We start from the raw sequence: 19,646 nt of genomic DNA, 5'->3' as shown, positions 1-19,646 counted from the left end.
AAAAATGGCAAAACAATCTTTCATGGAGCAACTTAATAGAAATGTCAGACTGCCACGCGTGTCAGATCTGTGTTGCCCAAAGGACGTAACTGTGAAGGCGTGCTCGCCGTACCGCTCTTGTCAGAAATGTGTGAACATGATGTGTTTTAGCTTTTGTAATGACTTGCAAACTATTAATGTTTGAAAGGCTGCATGCTGCGATGCTTACTTCTATGATGTGTTAAAAAACAAGAAAAGCTGGACTGTTTGTCAGTGGTTTTGTGTTTAAAGCGTAAAACAGTCTGTGCATCCCAAAAGTATTCACAACGCTTCACTTTTTCCACATTTTGTTTTTACAGCCTTATTCCAAAATGGAATGAACTTGTTGCTTTTTTTCCCCTCAAAATTCTACACACAATACCCCATAATGACAATGTGAGAAAAGTATTTTTTTTTTAATTTTTTGCAAATTTTTATAAATAAAAATGTAAAAAAATCACGTAGATGGAAGTATTCACAGCGTTTGCCATGAAGGTAAAAACTGCATCCTGTTTCCACTGATCATCCTTGAGATGTTTCTACAGCATAATTGGAGTCCACCTGGGGTAAATTCAGTTGACTGGACATGATTTGGGAAGACACACTTGTCTACATATAAGGTCCCACAGTTGACCGTGCATGTCAGAGCACAAACCAAGCATGAAGACAAAGGAATTGTCTGTAGACCTCTGAGACAGAATTCTCTCGAGGCACAAATCTGGTGAAGGGTACAGAAATATTTTTGGCCTCCATTATCCATAAATGGAAGACATTCTGATCCACCAGGACTCTTCCTAGAGCTGGCTGTCCATCTAAACTGAGTAATCGTGGAGAAGGGCCTTAGTCAGGGAGGTGACCAAGAACCCAATGATCACTCTGTCAGAGCTCCACCATTCACCCATGGAGAGAGGAGAACGTTCCAGCAGGACAACTATCTCTGTAGCAATCCACCAATCAGGCCTGTATGGTAGCTTGGCTAGACAAAAGCCACTCCTTAGTAACAGGCACATGGGAGCCCACCTGGAGTTTGCCAAAAGGCGACTGAAAGACTCTCAGACCATGACAAACAAAATTCTCTGCTCTGATGAAACAAAGATTGAACTCTTCAGCATGAATGCCAGGTGTCATGTTTGGAGGAAACCAGGCACCATCCCTACAGTGAAGCATGGTGGTGGCAGCATCATGCTGTGGGGATGTTTTTCAGCAGCAGGAACTGGGAGCCTAATCAGGATTGAGGGAAAGATGACTGCAGCAATGTACAGAGACATCCTGGATGAAAACCTGCTCCAGAGCGCTCTTGACCTCAGAATGGGGTGACGGTCCATCTTTCAGCAGGACAATGACTCGAAGCACACAGATACCAAGATATCAAAGGAGTGGCTTCAGGAGAACTCTGTGAATGTCCATGAGTGGCCCAGCCAGAGCCCAGACCTGAATCCAACTGAACATCTCTGGAGAGATCTGAAAATGGCTGTGCACCAACGCTACCCATTCAGCCTGATGGAGCTTGAGAGATGCTGTAAAGAGGAATGGACAAAACTGTCCAAAGATAGGTGCACCAAGCTTGTGGCATCATATTCAAGAAGACTTGAGGCTGTAATTGCTGCCAAAGGTGCATCAACAAAGTATTGACCAAAGGGTGAGAATATTTCTGCGCGAAAAAAAAACCTTTTTTCATGTTGTCATTACTGCATGTTGTGAGTAGAATTTTTAGGGAAAATTTACACAGCAAAATCACGTGTTGAATTAACTCGGCCCGTGTCTACATGGTGTTCTAGCACCTTGGATGATAAGTGGAACAAATACACAAAAAAGAATCACAAATTACAGTATGACTAAATCGCACGAGATCTGCCACATCTGTCAATCCCAAATATCCAAAGTGGATCACACAAGTGATCAGTTTCATATGGATTTCAGCCAATCAGCAGAAATTCAGTCAAGCGTAAACCAGCCTGTGAATTAACAATGCTTGAACCATGTGTTTTTCACATTTTCATTAGTACTTATGTTTGGTAACATTATTTTCACACAGGCAAAGTAATGTTTCCTGTGCTGTATTTCATAAGTTAACAAGGTCATTTACGAATGGAATTATGAAGGTTCATAGGTTAAACTCAGCGTCTGAGCAGAATGCAGCATCATGAATTCACCTGTGATACATTTGCACGTTATTTAAGTGTCGCCTCTTTAAATGTGTGAAAAATGTGATTACATACTGTTTCCTGTTTTTACAACTTCTACAAATGTACTACATCAAGCAGCTGCTCGCTGAAATGCAATTAATGCTGTAGGGACTAAGATTTGCTCTGGCATATTCACCAAATGCACCGAGAGAATAAAAATCTTTGAATTGACTTTCATTGTTTCAAGATCAAAGCAAACAAAAGGAGCAGCGGGATAGAACCCGTTTATCCTCATCTAGACGGAGCTTTTGAATCATAACAGCATTGTCTGACATTTCAGCATGACGCAGAGATATTCCATAGAGATGACATTTCAGATTGTTCACACCTGTCAGTGTTAGAGTGCTAGAGACAGAGAAGATCAAAGGCTGCCATTACATCCGTGACAGTGATGACACGGATAAAAGGTTAAAGAAAATCTGTCGTCATGCAAAGGACGCCGTATTCCTGCTATTCATCATCAGACATCTAAGAAAAGTATGTACTGGCATTTTAGAATAAGATCGTTGTATGGCATAGAAACAAGGCCATAAGTTCCCACTAATCCTGTTCATGATATTCATGAATGAGATTTCAAGGTGCAGTCAAGGACCAGAGAGTGTCCAATTTGGTGACATCAGAGTTGCATCTTTGCTTTTTGCAGATGATGTGGTTCTGTCGGCTTCATCAGGCAGTGAACTCCGATGTATGCTGAGCAGGTTTGAAGCCGAGTGTCTAGCAACTGGGATGAGAATCAGCACCTCCAAAGCTGAGACCATGGTCCTCTGTCAGAAAAGGGTGGATTTTCTCCTCTGGGTCAGGGGAGAATTTCTGGACAGTGGAGGAGGATAAGCATCTTGGGTCTTGTTCATGAATGGGGATAAGTTGGAGCATGAGATCGATTGATGGATTGGGGCAGCGTTGGATGTTTTACAGACGCTATACCAGATCGTCATGGTGAAGAAGGAGCAGAGCCAGAAGGTGAAGCAGTCAGCTTAGGCTTTATTTAGGATTTATTCATATTTGGTCTTATGGTAGCAGGGCTGGTACCTTCTGGCTTATGTGCTGCCTTGATCTATTGGAAAATTGGCAAGATAGCGGCATCAAGAACCACAGCCCCTCGCTTGTCTGTCATGATTAACGAGGTGCGCAAGGCATTGCATTCTCAGACTGCGATGACTCTTGACGCAAATTGGATGACATCTTGGAGCAGATGCGTCCCTTGCAGATGAAGTTGAAGATTTCGAAGGCTGGGGAATATTCTTAATTCATAATTGGGAATATTCTTAATTCATAATTGGGATTTGGTTGTTCAAGTGGAACTGTAAAAAGTTTTTCACTGCTCAAACCACAACACGGCAGGCTTATCAAGCCTGAAGGACAAATTGCCTGACTGTTTTTCCTCCAGAGGAATGTCTTCTTCTGATTATTTGGCTCCTTTCTTATCTCAACCCACAAAGACAATAAACTGTTTTTCATAGGACTGAAGCATGCTCCACTCCCTCTCCCCACCCCCCTCCTACCCCCCCCCCCCCCCCCACTCTGGCTTCTGCTCACGTCCCCCCCTTTCCCTTCTGTGGGGGTGGCGCGGTTTTAGCTGCTGCTGGTCCCCGTTCCCCTCCAAGCTGACGGTGGTGCAACTCAGGGTTGCTGCGCAACCTTCACCCACTTGCCTCAATTCGGATAACGGACTTCTTCAAATTTAGTGCACATAAACAATGTCAAATGTGTATGTGCTGTCCTTAATTCTGATGTGTGCCATTATTACGGTAAACAAGTAATAATTGTGGACTAATTGCTGTCTGAGGTAACTGGAGTGTAAACATAATTTCTCCACTGTGAGATCAATAAAGTATATCTCATCTCATCTGGTCTTACACTCCTGGACAAGGTGGTGGTGGTGGGGGGCACTCGGAGTCAAGCTGCTGCTTCTTTGCATCAGAAGAGCCTTTTGAGGTGGTTCGGGCATCTGGTGAGTATGTTCCCTGGTCTTCTTCCTAGAGAGGTCTTCCAGGCATGTCCAACTGGGAGGAAGCCCCGGGGAAGACCCAGGACATGCTGAAGAGATTACATTTCCCATCTGGTTTAGGAATGCCTCGAGATCCACCAGGAAAAATGACATGACTTGGCCGATGATAGGGATGTGTGTGATGAACTGCTTGGTCTACTGCCACCTGAGCCGGACCCAGATAAGTGGTAGAAAAAGTATGAATGAATGTGCTGTAGTTACAAGGTGGTTTAAAAAAATCAGCAGTGCAGCACTGTCAGAGAAAAATGTAAATTGCTACTGAACAACTTCATCTTCAGTAAAGCACATAGATGAGTCTGTTGTTGGTGTAGCAATGGATACCAGAGTATGTTTAATTGGTTTACTGTGTATTGAAAGCTGTGTGTTCGTTTTCAAGATTACTGTCTTGCTTAAACTGGGGTTGCTACAGCTTTTATTGCCAGTCAGAATGAACTTTAATATCAACATTACAATAACCAAAAATCAAGGGAAAAAACCCACAATATAGATGGCTGTGGTTTAGGGACAAATTTGCTGAAACATTTATGGTAACATAGAACATTGTAACTTGTTTAAGCCACACTAAAAAAATCCAACTTGCATTAAATTGACACTTTACCCATGTCATCCCTTAAGTTACATCTAGCTCGATGAAAGTGTCTCTGCTCTGAGTGTTCTGCATCAAACAAAAGAAATGTCATGGTTCCGCTACCTCGCTTTGGGTAGAGCTTTCGCTGAATTTTTTTTGGGGAAAAAGATATTACCATTAATTTTCATATTTTTAATTGCAGAGTCAGAAGACAACATGAATATAATGCCTCTTCCCGTGTCTTGGTATTTTTAAGACTTTTGAAAGACCGATTTGACATTGATACCAATTAAGGCCTTATATGTAGACTGACAAATTCAATGCCTTTTAAGATGTTTTAAAAAGCAGAGAGAACCCTGTTAAACCATAAAAAGTTGCTCTGTGTTCCTCTCCACTCCTGACCTATTATCATACACATGGATATAAGCCGGATGATTACGGTACCATTACATATTATAATCGAGTAACTACACTGTGACAGTAGCACTGCTGCAATGGCTCAGTATCATCTCTTAGCTGAGGAGGATCACTTGTATTGTGAGGGTGTGACATCTATGACATTTTTGCCAATTTTTTCGATTGGCTGGAGGAGGCCAAGGGGGTGCCCACCTACATATAGTATAGATGGTTACTTTTGAGTGGTGGAGATGATCCAATGTCTGGTTGGGTGATTGCCAGCTGGGACCTGGGGCTGTTCCGAGTTGTTGTAGATGAGACAACACGCAACACAAGCACATCCTCCCAGAATTTACTTCTCTTGATCTATTCGAATGGGATATTTGTGTGTTGAAATGGATGTTCTCTTGATTGTGGTCAAGAGAACATCAAAATCAGTTACTGGTCAGCTAAATTTGCACCCTGAGAGATGCTTGGGTGTGTTGACTCTTGACCTCAGATGACCCACTGACAGGGGGGAAAGCTGTAATGAAATTTTCTGCTTTGCAGAACTCACTAGGGCTTGATTTATTGCTGCATTGACACTGGTTACATAGAGCAGGCGTTTCTTGAAATGTTGGCTGTATTGGTCCTGCTGGGACTAGTTCCGTATATGTAATTATGTGCATGTATGTAATCTAACGTCCATATTACTATAACATACTACCTAAAAAATTAAATATGCAACCTCACATTTTAATACACAAACTTTAATCAACTGAAAAACTAAAGCGACTTAAATTTTCAACGGTTCATTGACTGTTGGGTGCACAGTGACCTATGGTGACCACATGATTGACTTTTGAGGTTAAAGGTTAGTCTGCGTTATCTGCTGAATGGCATTCCTTCTAACATAATTAGCTGGGGAAGGTTCTATATCACGACTCTACAAAGGACACTTAGCATCATCGTGATCAATCGTGGCATTGCATTCTTAAGGTGCCCTGACACTTGCACACAGTTTGGCTCCACACTCTCGTGCACTTCGTCATTACAATCCCACCTGCTGTGTTCCCAGCTGGATGCCGTGCTTTGCTCCGCTGGATGCCACGCTTTGTGCGCTGGACGCTGCATATATAAAATGATTATTTTGTAACGGATTAATCGTTTGGCTGTTGAAAACACCTCTAATCACCTCCAGAATCACAGAGGACTGTTTTATCTGCAGTTTTTTTCCTCTCTCTCTCTCCTGCGCTTCATGAGGTGGAGAACATATTTGGTACAGTCTAAAAGGTAATTATTTTTAATGTTTATATTGTAATGGCTTGGTAAAACAATTGCATGTTCATTCCTTCTTATGAGGAGATATAAAAGTATGTTTATGATAGATGATTTAACATCTCGTTATAATCGATCAGATGAACTGTGCTGTGATGCGGTGTGCTGATGCAATCACTCGCTCTCACGCACAATGTTCATGTGAAGTTCACGTAATTAATGTATGATTGAGATTTTGAACATTTCAAAATTTTCTTTGCACTTGCACAAAGCCACGCACAATTTACAATGGTTTACAATGGGTTGCGATAAGTTTACTCTCCTGCATGGCAGAGTGCGTGTGAGTGCGCGGATCAAAGTCATGCAAGTGTCAGGGCACCTTTACTGGCTACTCCTTATGTGCAAGCACAGGGGATATATTTACCCAGAATGGCTACCACAGTGTCATCTTTCAGGATCTCAATGGAGCCACGGGACAGGAAGTAGAGAGCAGTAAGGACATCTCCACTGTGGACCAAGGTGTCTCCAGGAGGTGCATGAGTGGTTTGGAAACGCATGGCCAGTGCCCTCAGGCAACCTTTTGTAGCACCTTGGAACGCTTTGCAGTTATGCAGAAGATTCCTGTTGAGGTGAAGGCAAATGTCTGCCTGCAGGCACTCAGGAAAGCCTTTTAACACCTAAGATGTAGAGAAAGTGTTCAACACATACAATGATATCATAACTAATGATATAATCATGTCTTAAAGGCAAGCTACACCCATCTGTGTAATCTGTATGCATCAGTTTTAGTAAGAGCAATGGTAATTAATGCATAATGTGTGAAAAATAATAATAACAAGAAATTAAAAGGGTTTGGATGTAGCGTGCATTAGAAAATATGACTACATTTTCCAGAGTATAAGTAACTTTTTTAAATTAGTTTTGGATGTCCTGCGACTTACGCATATTCCAAGCCACTTAAAGAAATAATTTGTTATTAATTTTAATACTACTACTAATAATAACAATAATAATGCTAATAATAACAGCTGTTTAGATAGTGCTTTCCCAGGAATTAAAGTACTAAACAAAATAAACTTCAGTAATAAAACATTAAATGCCGAAAATAAACATACACAATAATGCACAAAAATGTCAAATGTATTCATAGAAAATGAATGGTAAAGGTAATGGAAAGGTCATAGAGCCTTTCAAATTCAACAAAAGTGGCAAAATTTAGTTTCTACTGAAATCAGAGAATTATAATGTAGGTTTATTTTTGTAATGTGTTGCAAAATTACAGCTCGTTTTAATGGCAAGAGCATATTTAACTGGGGGGAATTCCACAATGAATAGTTTATTTTCCTTTTAATGTCATCTGCAGGAGGAAGCATGTGCGCGCATCCATGAGGTTTTGAAATGACTGGAAATTACCTTTGACCTTTGTGTGATGTGCATACACAGGTGTTATCTGGTTTCAAAAGCAGTGTTTTTAGATATAAAAGTGTTTATTTCTCGCTTACTTTTCCAAAATATATGAGAAACATATTAGATTTTAGATCAATCCCTTATTTTAAGGCTAATGAATAAAATTATAGTGGTGCCAAAGAAAATTCTTTTTATGACTTAAATCTTAAAAAACCCAGCTCATAAAATCAAGTAAGCTGCCCATAAGGGAAAGGGACACAACTGTAAGTTGATTTTTGGTTATTAGCTCATTGTATTTTCACAAAAAGTTAACTTCACAAATGAATAAACAGTTGAGACTTTATGGCACGTTTAAGCAGCTTTTCTCGCCATCTAGTGGGCAATGTTAACATTTCAGGGCTTCCATTTCTTTTCCTACTTGAAACCCAAAATTTTGTGCAAAAAAAAAAAAAAAAAAAGCATTCATAATATTCAGAAATGCATGATTTTTTTTTTATTGGCAGGCAGAGCTTTGACCTCTCACTGATAATGCATAAAAATGTTGACTGAGAATTTTAAAGTTAAGCTTTTAGGCTTTGCCCTAAAGACGGACAGAAGGACTGCAAGAAGGTCAACAATTTCTCAACAAACACAACTTACAGTTGTGAAAAATTAAATGGACGTGTATTTTTTTTGTAATTTTCAAATGCTTTTGTCTAGCAATCCATGTACATCTGATGATTTCTTTTGTCCAATCTGCATCAAATGACATCCAGTATGCTGTCCATTGCATTTTTATTTGTCTAACGTGCGTATTTTTGGAATTAAAAATTCTTTATGTTAAGTAACAGCACTGTCTGTGGTGCGCACATGTGCTACACTAAGTTCTTTTCCATTGTTAATCTTGTCCCCAGGAAAACACTGTGTTAAAAAGTGAGTACAGACAAAGGTGTGACTCATGTTTTTCCTGTTCAAGAAGCAATGTTTGTGGTGCGACTTACACCCTTATACTACTTATACTAGGGTGACCATATTTTGATTACTGGAAACCAGGACACTCGGCTTTGCAATAAGATACTCAAATGCTGGTAAATTTAATGGCCCAAAGAAAAACAATGAAAACCAGGACATTGTCATCACTTTCTAAAAAAAACAACCCAGGACAGGATGTGAAAACAGGATATATCCTGGGAAAACAGGGCGTTTGGTCACCGTAACTTATACTCTGGAAAACACAGTAAACTAAAATACATTGCATATAGAGTGTACACTGAAGTAAGTTGCTGAAAAATACAGCATACATTCGTTTCTTATTTCTTTATTAATGTTGATATATTATGGTAATGGTAGATTTAAAAAAAATCAGACAATGGTGAAGCAGTGATGCATTTAGTTGTGAAAGTTGATTCAAATACAAATGTGTACCTCCTACTCTTACCAGTGAAGAGATGTTATTCCAGTTGGAAAGCATACAAAAGAACAAAAGTCATTTTTAGAATTTATTCATGTGACACACATTCAATGAGTGAATTTGATTCCCCTGAAGCAAATTCAGATCACAGTTAAATACTTTGTTGTTTACCGTGTTCATATCAATGCCATTGGTGTAAGTCCAGGAGTGTTGGAAGTACTCCTCCAGCCTTTGCCTCAGCGGGTTGGGAATCTGGTGGAAGCGGATGAACTCTTTGACTCGCAACATTTGAGCATGATAGCGGGCCGTGCCCGAGTACAACCTCTGGATGATGGCAGAGACGTTACCAAAAATACTGGCATACATGAGGGCTGAAATAGAGACAATGAGGCGAGTTATAAGACAAGTTAATAACTTACAAGATGTTGGTTTAAAATAGTTAAGTAAAAAACAGTTGGACATAAGTTAATAATGGTTTTAAAGTAAACCTTTTGATGATAAAACTAGAATTGCAACATGCAATTTATTTTGTCAGGTGAAACAAGTAAAAAAAAACTAAAAAATTAAGCTAACAATGTACAATGATATTTCTGAGTAGAATAGAGGTAAAACAAAGTAGTTAGGATAACAAATAATTTGGCTACCTCATAACATGAACACCTATTAATTAACTTGAAATAAATAAATTAATTAACCTTGTAGAGGACAAAGCAAATCAAGTATACTCAGCCACTTAACTAAACGCTTTGCCAAATTTGAGGAAGTCTGACTATAAAAGTCTTGCACTGTATACTCAGTTGTGGCTGAGTTGGAATTACTAAAAAATCCACGCAAATTGTTATATTAGTTTTATTTAATTTTTTAAGTTGAGTAGTATATTCTTTTTAGAGTATCACATAGTATTTCAATTTGTCAAACTCCAATGAATTAGACTGACCCAGTTTGACTTAACAAGATATAATGATGTCAACTCTGTAACTTACTCGTAATTTGGATAAACATAATTTCTTTGAGTGTTACCAATTGAAGCAGTTTTATCAGGTTTTCTCCTTTTTCAGTATGAACCTACAGGAAATGTGTTGCCATAATTTGTGGAATAATGTATGTCATAAAAAAAACAAACAAAAAAACAAAAACATTTCCAGCTCTCAGAATAATCAATTTGTTATTGTAGTCATTAGGTAAAGCTCAGTGGATAGAGTGGGTGGTACAGAATTTTCATACAATGGTCAGAGGATTGCATCCTGCCTACTTCAGTCTGTTTCAAAGTGTCCTTGAGCAAGATGCTGAACTCCAAACTGCATGAAAGTTCATGGTATCACTGTATCAATGTGATTGTAAGTTATTTTGAATAAAAGTATCTTTTAAGAACACATGCCAATTGGGGGAGGTGATGGTCTAGTGGTTAAGGCATTGGGCTTGAGACCAGAAGATCCTTGGTTCAAATCCCAGCCTGACTGGAAAATCACTAAGGGCCCTTGGGCAAGGTCTTTAATCCCCTATTGCTCCCGGTGTGCAGTGAGCTCCTTGTATGGCAGCACCCTGACATCGGGAATGTGAGGCATAATTTGTAAAGCGCTTTGAGCGTCTGATGCAGATGGAAAAGCGCTATATAAATGCAGTCCAGAGTGAGCTATGGTTCCAATTTCTTAATTTGGCTTTCTTTTAACATCTTTTTATTTTTATTTGAGCCAAACAAACCTGGTTACAGTCCTTGACCTTGGACTTAGCTGCAACATGAAACATCAGTGAGTGTGAATAAATGCTGTTAAAACACGGCCAATCTAATGGTCAGGATGTGATAAAGAGAATAACAGCATAAATACACCATAAAAACCACAATATACTCACAGCCAATCAACATGACACAAATGGAAAAAATCTTCTCAGAGTTGGTGTTTGGAGAAACGTTTCCAAAGCCCACGCTGGTCAGACTGCTGAAGGTGAAGTAAAGTGCTGTGACATACTTGTCCTTGATTGAAGGACCGGATGTAGGGTCACTGTAGTTGTACCTCTTTCCTATGGACACGCCCAGATTGTCCAGCCAGCCAATCTTGTGTTCCAAGTAGGGCTTCTCCACATTGCCGATGGCATACCATATACAAGCTAGCCAGTGGGCAATGAGGGCAAAGATGCACATAAGCAACATTAGCACAGCAGCTCCATACTCAGAATAACGGTCCAACTTCCTGGCAACACGCACCAATCGTAGGAGTCTGGCTGTCTTCAAAAGGCCAATCAGGGTGGTAGTCTAAAAAAATACAAACCATTAAGACAGTTTTTCAGAACTAGCTGTATCAAAGTAAACAATGTATCACAGTAGTGTCACCACATCATTATAAAACAGTAAACTTACGTCATAAAAAACCTCACCCATAATAAAAAAAGATTAGTGAATGCACCAGGGGCTTATTTCAGAAAGTAGGTTCAACAAACTCAGCATGTAAACCTGAACCTTGGGTTGACCAACTCAAAACTGTCTTAAGGCTCAATCCTCCAACACACAAGTACCATGGTAATACACAAGCTAATGGGAGCTATGATGAGGATGTAAGGAGGACAGCAACAACCAAATACCTCATACCTCCAGAGAGCAAGGCAAGTACTGAGAAGTCAGCTCAGCGACGGAAATAAGATCCAAGCCATCAACCTGTATGTAGTAGATGTCTACTAGTCATCAGGTACTCTGCTGGAATTATAAGATAACCAAAGGAAGAGGTAGATGGAACAAATGTCAAGACATATAAATTAAGGGTGTAACCGGTAACAAGACTCACGGTTCAGATTGGATCACTGTTTTTAGTTATGGATCGTATCAGAAAAAAGATGAACATAAATTTGCTTTTCATTTTTAAAAATAACTTGAAGAATAGCGAAAGAAGGTCCTGAATGAAAACAAGGTGTCCATTGTTTAAATAATATTTCAAAATTTTATTTAACCATACTGTTTGGATTGCAATGTTATGTGGGCCGCCCGAAGAGGAGGTACTGCTGGCCAACGCCAGAGGGCGCCCTGCATGTAGTCGGGTTTCAGGCACCAGAGGGCGCAATCACCACCCAGGAGCCAGGACTGCAGCTGTCAGTAATCATCATCACTGCACCATAAAAGCCTGGAGGAGACACCACATCTCTGCCGAGATATCAGTTTACCACTCAGGTAATTCTCTCAGCCGTTGTTTCTGTGCCGAACGCACATACCTTGTTTGTTCTGAACTTTTTGCAGGAGTACCTGGAACTCTACTTACAGCTGGAGCTGGGTTTGTGGACGGTGGGGGAGTGACGATCTTCACTCCTCATTCCACTTACGTTAAGTAGTAGTTCAGGTAGTTCAGGCTCTGCCGTTAACTGGTTCCAGAGTTGGAGGTGGAGGTGTTCCCTCCAAGTGGATAAACATTGTGAGTTGCTGACTGCTTACTGGGTGTCCACACACCCACCATTAACCTGTTTTTGTTCCCGCCAGCAGTACCGGATCTGACAGCTGAAGTAGAGGCCACCTGGGGACTCGGGACTTGGTGGCTTCGGTGTATTGCAGGTCTTCGTTGGCAGCGGAACCTTGTGGGCCCCGGCTCTTCTCTGGATAGGCGTCTCCTACCCTCGGGCCTGCCCACACGTCACCTGTTGTATTTTGTAATTGACTGTCTAAAAGCAGTATTCGACCTGTTGTGCACATTTGCCACAGTAAATTGTATTTATTGGACTATCTATTGACCGGTCATTTGCGCCCCCTGTTGTGGGTCCGTGTCATTACACTTCCCCAACAGGATATCTCGGCCAACGTCATGGATCCCGAGGGGTGTCAACCACCAGCTGAACAGCCAATGGAAGAGCAGGGTGCACAGGCGTCTGCAGGAGGCGTGATTGGTGAGTTGCAGCAAATCCTCACCGCCTTTACTGCTCGGTTGGATCTAATGACCGAGCAGAACGTCATCCTCAATCGTAGAATGGAGGCTCTCACCGCGCAGGTGGAAGCGTGCGCTCAGGGCGCTGCTGCAGCTCCTCCTCCTGCTGACCCGGTGTCGAATATAGACATTCCACTGGTCATTCAACGACACCACCCACCTTCCCCTGAAGCATACATAAGTCCCCCAGAGCCATACGGGGGTTGTGTGGAGACGTGCGCGGACTTTTTAATGCAGTGTTCGCTCATCTTTTCACAGCGTCCCGTGATGTACGAGTCGGTCGCCAGCAGAGTGGCTTATGTAATTAATTTGCTTCGAGGCGAGGCACGCACCTGGGCTACGGTGCTCTGGGAGCAGAATTCATGGCTCCTTACCTCTTATACTGGGTTTGTGAGGGAGTTCAGAACAGTCTTTGATCACCCAAACAGAGGCAAGACTGCTTCTATGACGCTGCTGTCAATGAGACAGGGGCGTCGGAGTGCAGCTGAGTATGCGGTCAACTTCCGCATAGTGGCTGCGAGGTCCGGCTGGAATACCGCTGCACTCTGCGCCGCCTTCGTAAACGGACAGTCGTCAGTCCTGAAGGAGCATCTGGTGGCTAAGGATGAGCCGCGGGATTTAGATGGGCTTATAGATCTGGTTATACGGTTAGACAACAGATTGGAAGAACGTCGGCGGGAGCGAGAGGAAGGACGTGGCTGGGCAGGCGCCGCACCTCTCCCTTCCCGTTCCGAAGCAGCCCCACCTTCCCCATGCTCCAGAGCCCGAGTGCTCCGTGTGACAACAGCTCCCCCTGCTGACGAAGCTATGGACACGAGCAGGGCCAAAATAAAATTAGAAAACAGACAGAGGAGGCTGGCCCGCGGAGAGTGCTTTTTCTGCGGCTCTAACAAGCATCTGCAGAAACAATGCCCCAAGCGGTCAAACACCAACGCTCACCCTTAGAAACTGGGCTAAGGGTGGGCCATAACACACACGTGGGTACTGCACGAAAATCCGCACGAATCCCAGTTGTCATCCTCTGTGGGGATTTAACCCTTCAAGCCCCAGCACTGATTGACACGGGGTCGGAAGGGAATCTGCTTGATAGCAGATGGGCTACAGAAGTAGGGCTCCCTCTAGTGGCTCTTCCTTCACCAGTGAGGGTACGGGCACTAGATGGCACCCTTCTTCCATTAATCACACACCAGACACAGTCCTTAACACTGATTGTGTCTGGGAATCACAGGGAGGAGATTGTGTTTTTTGTGACACCTTCTACCTCCAGAGTAATTTTGGGCTATCCATGGATTAGTAAACACAATCCCCGGATTGATTGGCCGTCTGGGGTTGTGGCTTAATGGAGCAAAACCTGCAACCGGGAGTGTTTACGATCCTCGGTTCCACCCGGTGTGACTGCTGAAGAGGAGGTTCGAGTCCCCCCCAATCTCACGACAGTGCCTGTTGAGTACCATGATCTTGCTGACGTTTTCAGCAAAGATCTGGCACTCACTCTACCCCCGCATCGACCGTAGGATTGTGCAATTGATTTAATCCCAGGTGCTTAGTATCCGTCCAGTAAACTGTACAACCTCTCACGCCCCGAGCGAGAATCAATGGAGACCTACATCCGGGACTCATTAGCCGCCGGGTTGATCCAGAACTCCACCTCCCCGATGGGTGCAGGTTTCTTTTTTGTGGGCAAGAAAGACGGCGGACTCCGTCCATGCATTGATTACAGAGGGCTGAACGAGATCACGGTTCGCAACCGATACCCGTTGCCCCTGTTGGATTCAGTGTTCACGCCCCTGCATGGAGCCAAAATATTCACTAAATTGGATCTTAGGAATGCGTATCACCTGGTTCGGATCCGGAAGGGAGACGAATGGAAGACGGCATTTAACACCCCCTTAGGTCACTCTGAGTACCTGGTCATGCCGTTCGGCCTCACTAATGCCCCCGCGACGTTCCAAGCATTAGTAAATGACGTTTTGCGGGACTTCCTGCATCGGTTCGTCTTCGTATACCTAGACGATATTCTCATCTTCTCTCCGGATCCTGAGACCCATGTTAGGCATGTACGTCAGGTCCTGCAGCAGTTGTTGGAGAACCGGCTGTTTGTGAAGGGCGAGAAGTGCGAGTTCCACCGTTCTTCTTTGTCCTTCCCGGGGTTCATAATCTCCTCCAACTCCGTCGCCCCTGATCCGGCCAAGGTAGCGGCGGTGAGAGATTGGCCCCAACCGGCAAGCCGTAGGAAGCTGGAACAGTTCCTCGGCTTCGCTAATTTCTATCGGAGGTTTATCAAGGGCTATAGTCAGGTTGTTGGTCCCCTTACAGACCTGACCTCCCCAAAAGTTCCCTTCACCTGGTCGGATCGGTGCGAAGCCGCGTTTAGGGAGTTGAAACGCCGGTTCTCTACTGCGCCAGTTCTGGTGCAGCCTGATCCTAGCCGCCAGTTTGTTGTGGAAGTAGATGCCTCTGACTCAGGGATAGGAGCTGTGCTGTCCCAGAGCGGGGAGTCCGATAAGGTACTCCACCCCTGTGCCTATTTCTCCTGCAGGTTGACCCCAGCAGAGCGGAATTATGACGTCGTTGGAGGGAGCTGTGGTTCCATTCACGGTCTTCACCGACCATCGGAACCTGGAGTATATCCGGACCGCTAAGCGTCTGAACCCCAGGCAAGCCCGTTGGTCTCCTTTTTTTGGCCATTTTGACTTTAGGATCACCTATCGTCCCGGGACTAAGAACCAGCGGTCAGACGCACTGTCCCGGGTGCATGAAGAGGACGTCAGAGCGGAGCTGTCAGATCCACCAGAAAACATCATCCCGGAGTCCACTATCATCGCCACACTGACGTGGGACGTGGAGAACATCGTCAGGGAGGCCCTGACGCGTCACCCGGACCCCAGCGGTGGACCACCTAACCGTTTGTACGTCCCACCAGACGCTAGGACTGCAGTTTTGGACTTCTGCCATGGTTCCAGGCTCGCCTGCCATCCAGGGGTGCGGAGGACCGTGGCAGTTGTCCGGCAGCGGTTCTCTTGGGCGTCTTTGGAAGCCGATGTCCGGGAGAATGTCCGGGCCTGTACCACCTGTGCCAGGGGCAAGTCAGTCCACCAACCGGAGAAGGGACTCCTCCAGCTGCTGCCTGTGCCTCATCGCCCCTGGTCCCATATCGGCCTGGACTTCGTCACGGGTCTCCCTGCGTCCCAGGGTATGACAACCATCCTGACGATAGTGGACCGGTTCTCCAAGCCGGCCCACTTCGTGGCCCTCCCGAAGCTCCCATCGGCCCAGGAGACTGCAGACCTCCTGGTCCACCACGTCATACGTCTGCATGGTATCCCTACGAACAGCGTCTCGGATCGTGGTCCTCAGTTCTCCTCCCAGGTCTGGAGAAGTTTCTGCAGGTAACTGGGGGCCACCGTGAGCCTTTCATCCGGGTACCACCCACAGACCAACGGACAAGCAGAGCGGGCTAATCAAGAGCTGGAACAGGCCCTGCGGTGTATGACCTCTGCACACCTGATGGCCTGGAGTCAACATCTGGCCTGGATCGAGTACGCTCATAACAGTCAAGTTTCATCAGCAACCGACCTCTCCCCATTTGAAGCGTGTTTGGGGTACCAGCCCCCATTGTTTCCGGCTGTGGAGGGAGAGGTCGGGGTTCCCTCGGTCCAGGCCCACCTCAGGAGGTGCCGTCGGGTGTGGCGTACAGCCCGCTCTGCCCTGCTGAAAGACTGCCGACGTGACCCGGCCCCGGAATATCAGCCCGGGCAGGAGGTCTGGCTGTCAACAAAGAACATTCCTCTCAACATGGAGTCGCAAAAACTGACGGACAGGTATTGGACCTTACAAGATCGCCAAAGTCATCAGTCCAGCCGCAGTGAAGCTGAAACTCCCAGCTTCACTGCGGATCCATCTTGTTTTTCATGTCTCCAGGATCAAATCATACCACACCTCGGACCTTTGCACCCCCGGACCTGCACCGCCTCCTGCCCGCATCATCGACGGCGAGCCTGCGTGGACTGTCCGCAGGCTCCTGGATGTTCGCTGGAGGGGTCGGGGTCTCCAATATCTGGTGGACTGGGAGGGTTATGGACCTGAAGAACGCTCCTGGGTGAAAAGGAGCTTCATCCTGGACCCGGCCCTCCTGGCCGAGTTCTACCAGCGACACCCCGATAAGCCAGGTCGGGCGCCATGAGGCGCCCGTTGAGGGGGGGTCCTGTTATGTGGGCCGCCCGAAGAGGAGGTACTGCTGGCCAACGCCAGAGGGCGCCCTGCCTGTAGTCGGGTTTCAGGCACCAGAGGGCGCAGTCACCACCCAGGAGCCAGGACTACCAGCTGTCAGTAATCATCATCACTGCACCATAAAAGCCTGGAGGAGACACCACATCTCTGCCGAGATATCAGTTTACCACTCAGGTAATTCTCTCAGCCGTTGTTTCTGTGTCGAACGCACATACCTTGAACTCTACTTACAGCTGGAGCTGGGTTTGTGGACGGTGGGGGAGTGACGACCTTCACTCCTCATTCCACTTACGTTAAGTAGTAGTTCAGGCTCTGCCGTTAACTGGTTCCAGAGTTGGAGGTGGAGGTGTTCCCTCCAAGTGGATAAACATTGTGAGTTGCTGACTGCTTACTGGGTGTCCACACACCCACCATTAACCTGTTTTTGTTCCTGCCAGCAGTACCGGATCTGAGAGCTGAAGTAGAGGCCACCTGGGGACTCGGGAATTGGTGGCTTCGGTGTACTGCAGGTCTTCATTGGCGGCGGAACCTTGTGGGCCCCGGCTCTTCTCTGGATAGGCGTCTCCTACCCTCGGGCCTGCCCACACATCACCTGTTGTATTTTGTAATTGACTGTGAATTTTCAGACCTTTTGTCTGACTTAGTGCTTAGCTCAGATAAGATAATTATAGTGGGCGATTTTAACATGAATGAATGAATGAATGAAAACTGTTTATTTCGAACATTTGATACAACAACAATTACAAGATAGATCAGTAAAGACAACAACAAAAAAGTTCCTACTGTGTACCCAACATGTCCGAAAAGGGGTAGGGTGAAGCATCAGCTTATTTATCCCTACCCCTTCTTCCCCACAACCAGTAATACCCTTTGCCACATATACACATAGATTCCTACACACCTAAATCGATATCAATATATATATATATATATACATATACATACACATATATATATACATACACACATCAACATACATACACATATACATATATACACATATATATACACAAACATAAATATACACCTTCACATACCTACTTACATACAAAATACTATATATTTACAAGCCGAAGGAAAAAACAAAAACACCCTAACCCTCATTACCCTTCCTCCTCCCTATACCCAGAAAAAACCATATTTTTGTACCGCTGTTTGAACTGGTTCATGCTTGGACATTGCTTGAGCCCCACTCCCAATCTGTTCCACATCCTCACCCCACAGACAGAAATACAGAAACCTTTTAATGTTGTTCGTGCCCACTGATGCTTTAAATTAAATTTCCCCCTCAGACTGTAATCCCCTGATCTGTTAAAAAACATATTTTTAATATTTGCTGGAAGTAAATTGTTTATTGCTTTATACACAATTTGTACTGTTTGAAAATGAACCAAGTCTGTGAATTTTAAGAATTTGGATTGTAAAAATAGTGGATTTGTATGATCTCTATAGCCAGTATTATGAATAATTCTTATAGCTCTTTTCTGCATTACTGATAGTGATTGTGTTGTACCTTTATAAGCCTTCATTACACTAGAAGTCTTTCAGAAAGCGCTGTAACTAGGTTTAAGGATATGATTCCTTCTTTATGTTCTCTAATGCCATATAACAACACAGTGCAGAGTAGCTACCTAAACTCTGTAAGGGAGATAGAGTATCTCGTCAATAGTTTTACATCCTCATTGAAGACAACTTTGGATGCTGTAGCTCCTCTGAAAAAGAGAGCTTTAAATCAGAAGTGTCTGACTCCGTGGTATAACTCACAAACTCGTAGCTTAAAGCAGATAACCCGTAAGTTGGAGAGGAAATGGCGTCTCACTAATTTAGAAGATCTTCACTTAGCCTGGAAAAACAGTCTGTTGCTCTATAAAAAAGCCCTCCGTAAAGCTAGGACATCTTTCTACTCATCACTAATTGAAGAAAATAAGAACAACCCCAGGTTTCTTTTCAGCACTGTAGCCAGGCTGACAAAGAGTCAGAGCTCTATTGAGCTGAGTATTCCATTAACTTTAACTAGTAATGACTTCATGACTTTCTTTGCTAACAAAATTTTAACTATTAGAGAAAAAATTACTCATAACCATCCCAAAGACGTATCATTATCTTTGGCTGCTTTCAGTGATGCCGGTATTTGGTTAGACTCTTTCTCTCCGATTGTTCTGTCTGAGTTATTTTCATTAGTTACTTCATCCAAACCATCAACATGTTTATTAGACCCCATTCCTACCAGGCTGCTCAAGGAAGCCCTACCATTATTTAATGCTTCGATCTTAAATATGATCAATCT

The 19,646-nt window shown here is 44.0% G+C and overlaps 1 protein-coding gene across 1 annotated transcript in view; it reads right to left on the bottom strand.

Annotated features, from left to right (window-relative positions):
- LOC117524703 (potassium voltage-gated channel subfamily H member 7-like) overlaps window positions 1-19,646 on the bottom strand; it is a 136,717-nt gene that overhangs the window by 26,988 nt on the left and 90,083 nt on the right. Inside the window, exons 7-10 of the mRNA XM_034186519.1 lie at window positions 11,082-11,481; window positions 9,402-9,601; window positions 9,245-9,247; window positions 6,858-7,110 (exon numbers count right to left, since the gene is read on the bottom strand). Coding sequence (XP_034042410.1) covers window positions 6,858-7,110; window positions 9,245-9,247; window positions 9,402-9,601; window positions 11,082-11,481 — 856 coding nt within the window. The remainder of the gene's footprint in view (window positions 1-6,857; window positions 7,111-9,244; window positions 9,248-9,401; window positions 9,602-11,081; window positions 11,482-19,646) is intronic.

Source organism: Thalassophryne amazonica, chromosome 14, assembly GCF_902500255.1.
Source record: "Thalassophryne amazonica chromosome 14, fThaAma1.1, whole genome shotgun sequence".
Classification (NCBI taxonomy): Eukaryota; Metazoa; Chordata; class Actinopteri; order Batrachoidiformes; family Batrachoididae; genus Thalassophryne; species Thalassophryne amazonica.
Note: the sequence above shows the minus strand (reverse complement) of the source record. Positions and strands in the feature narration are given on the sequence as shown.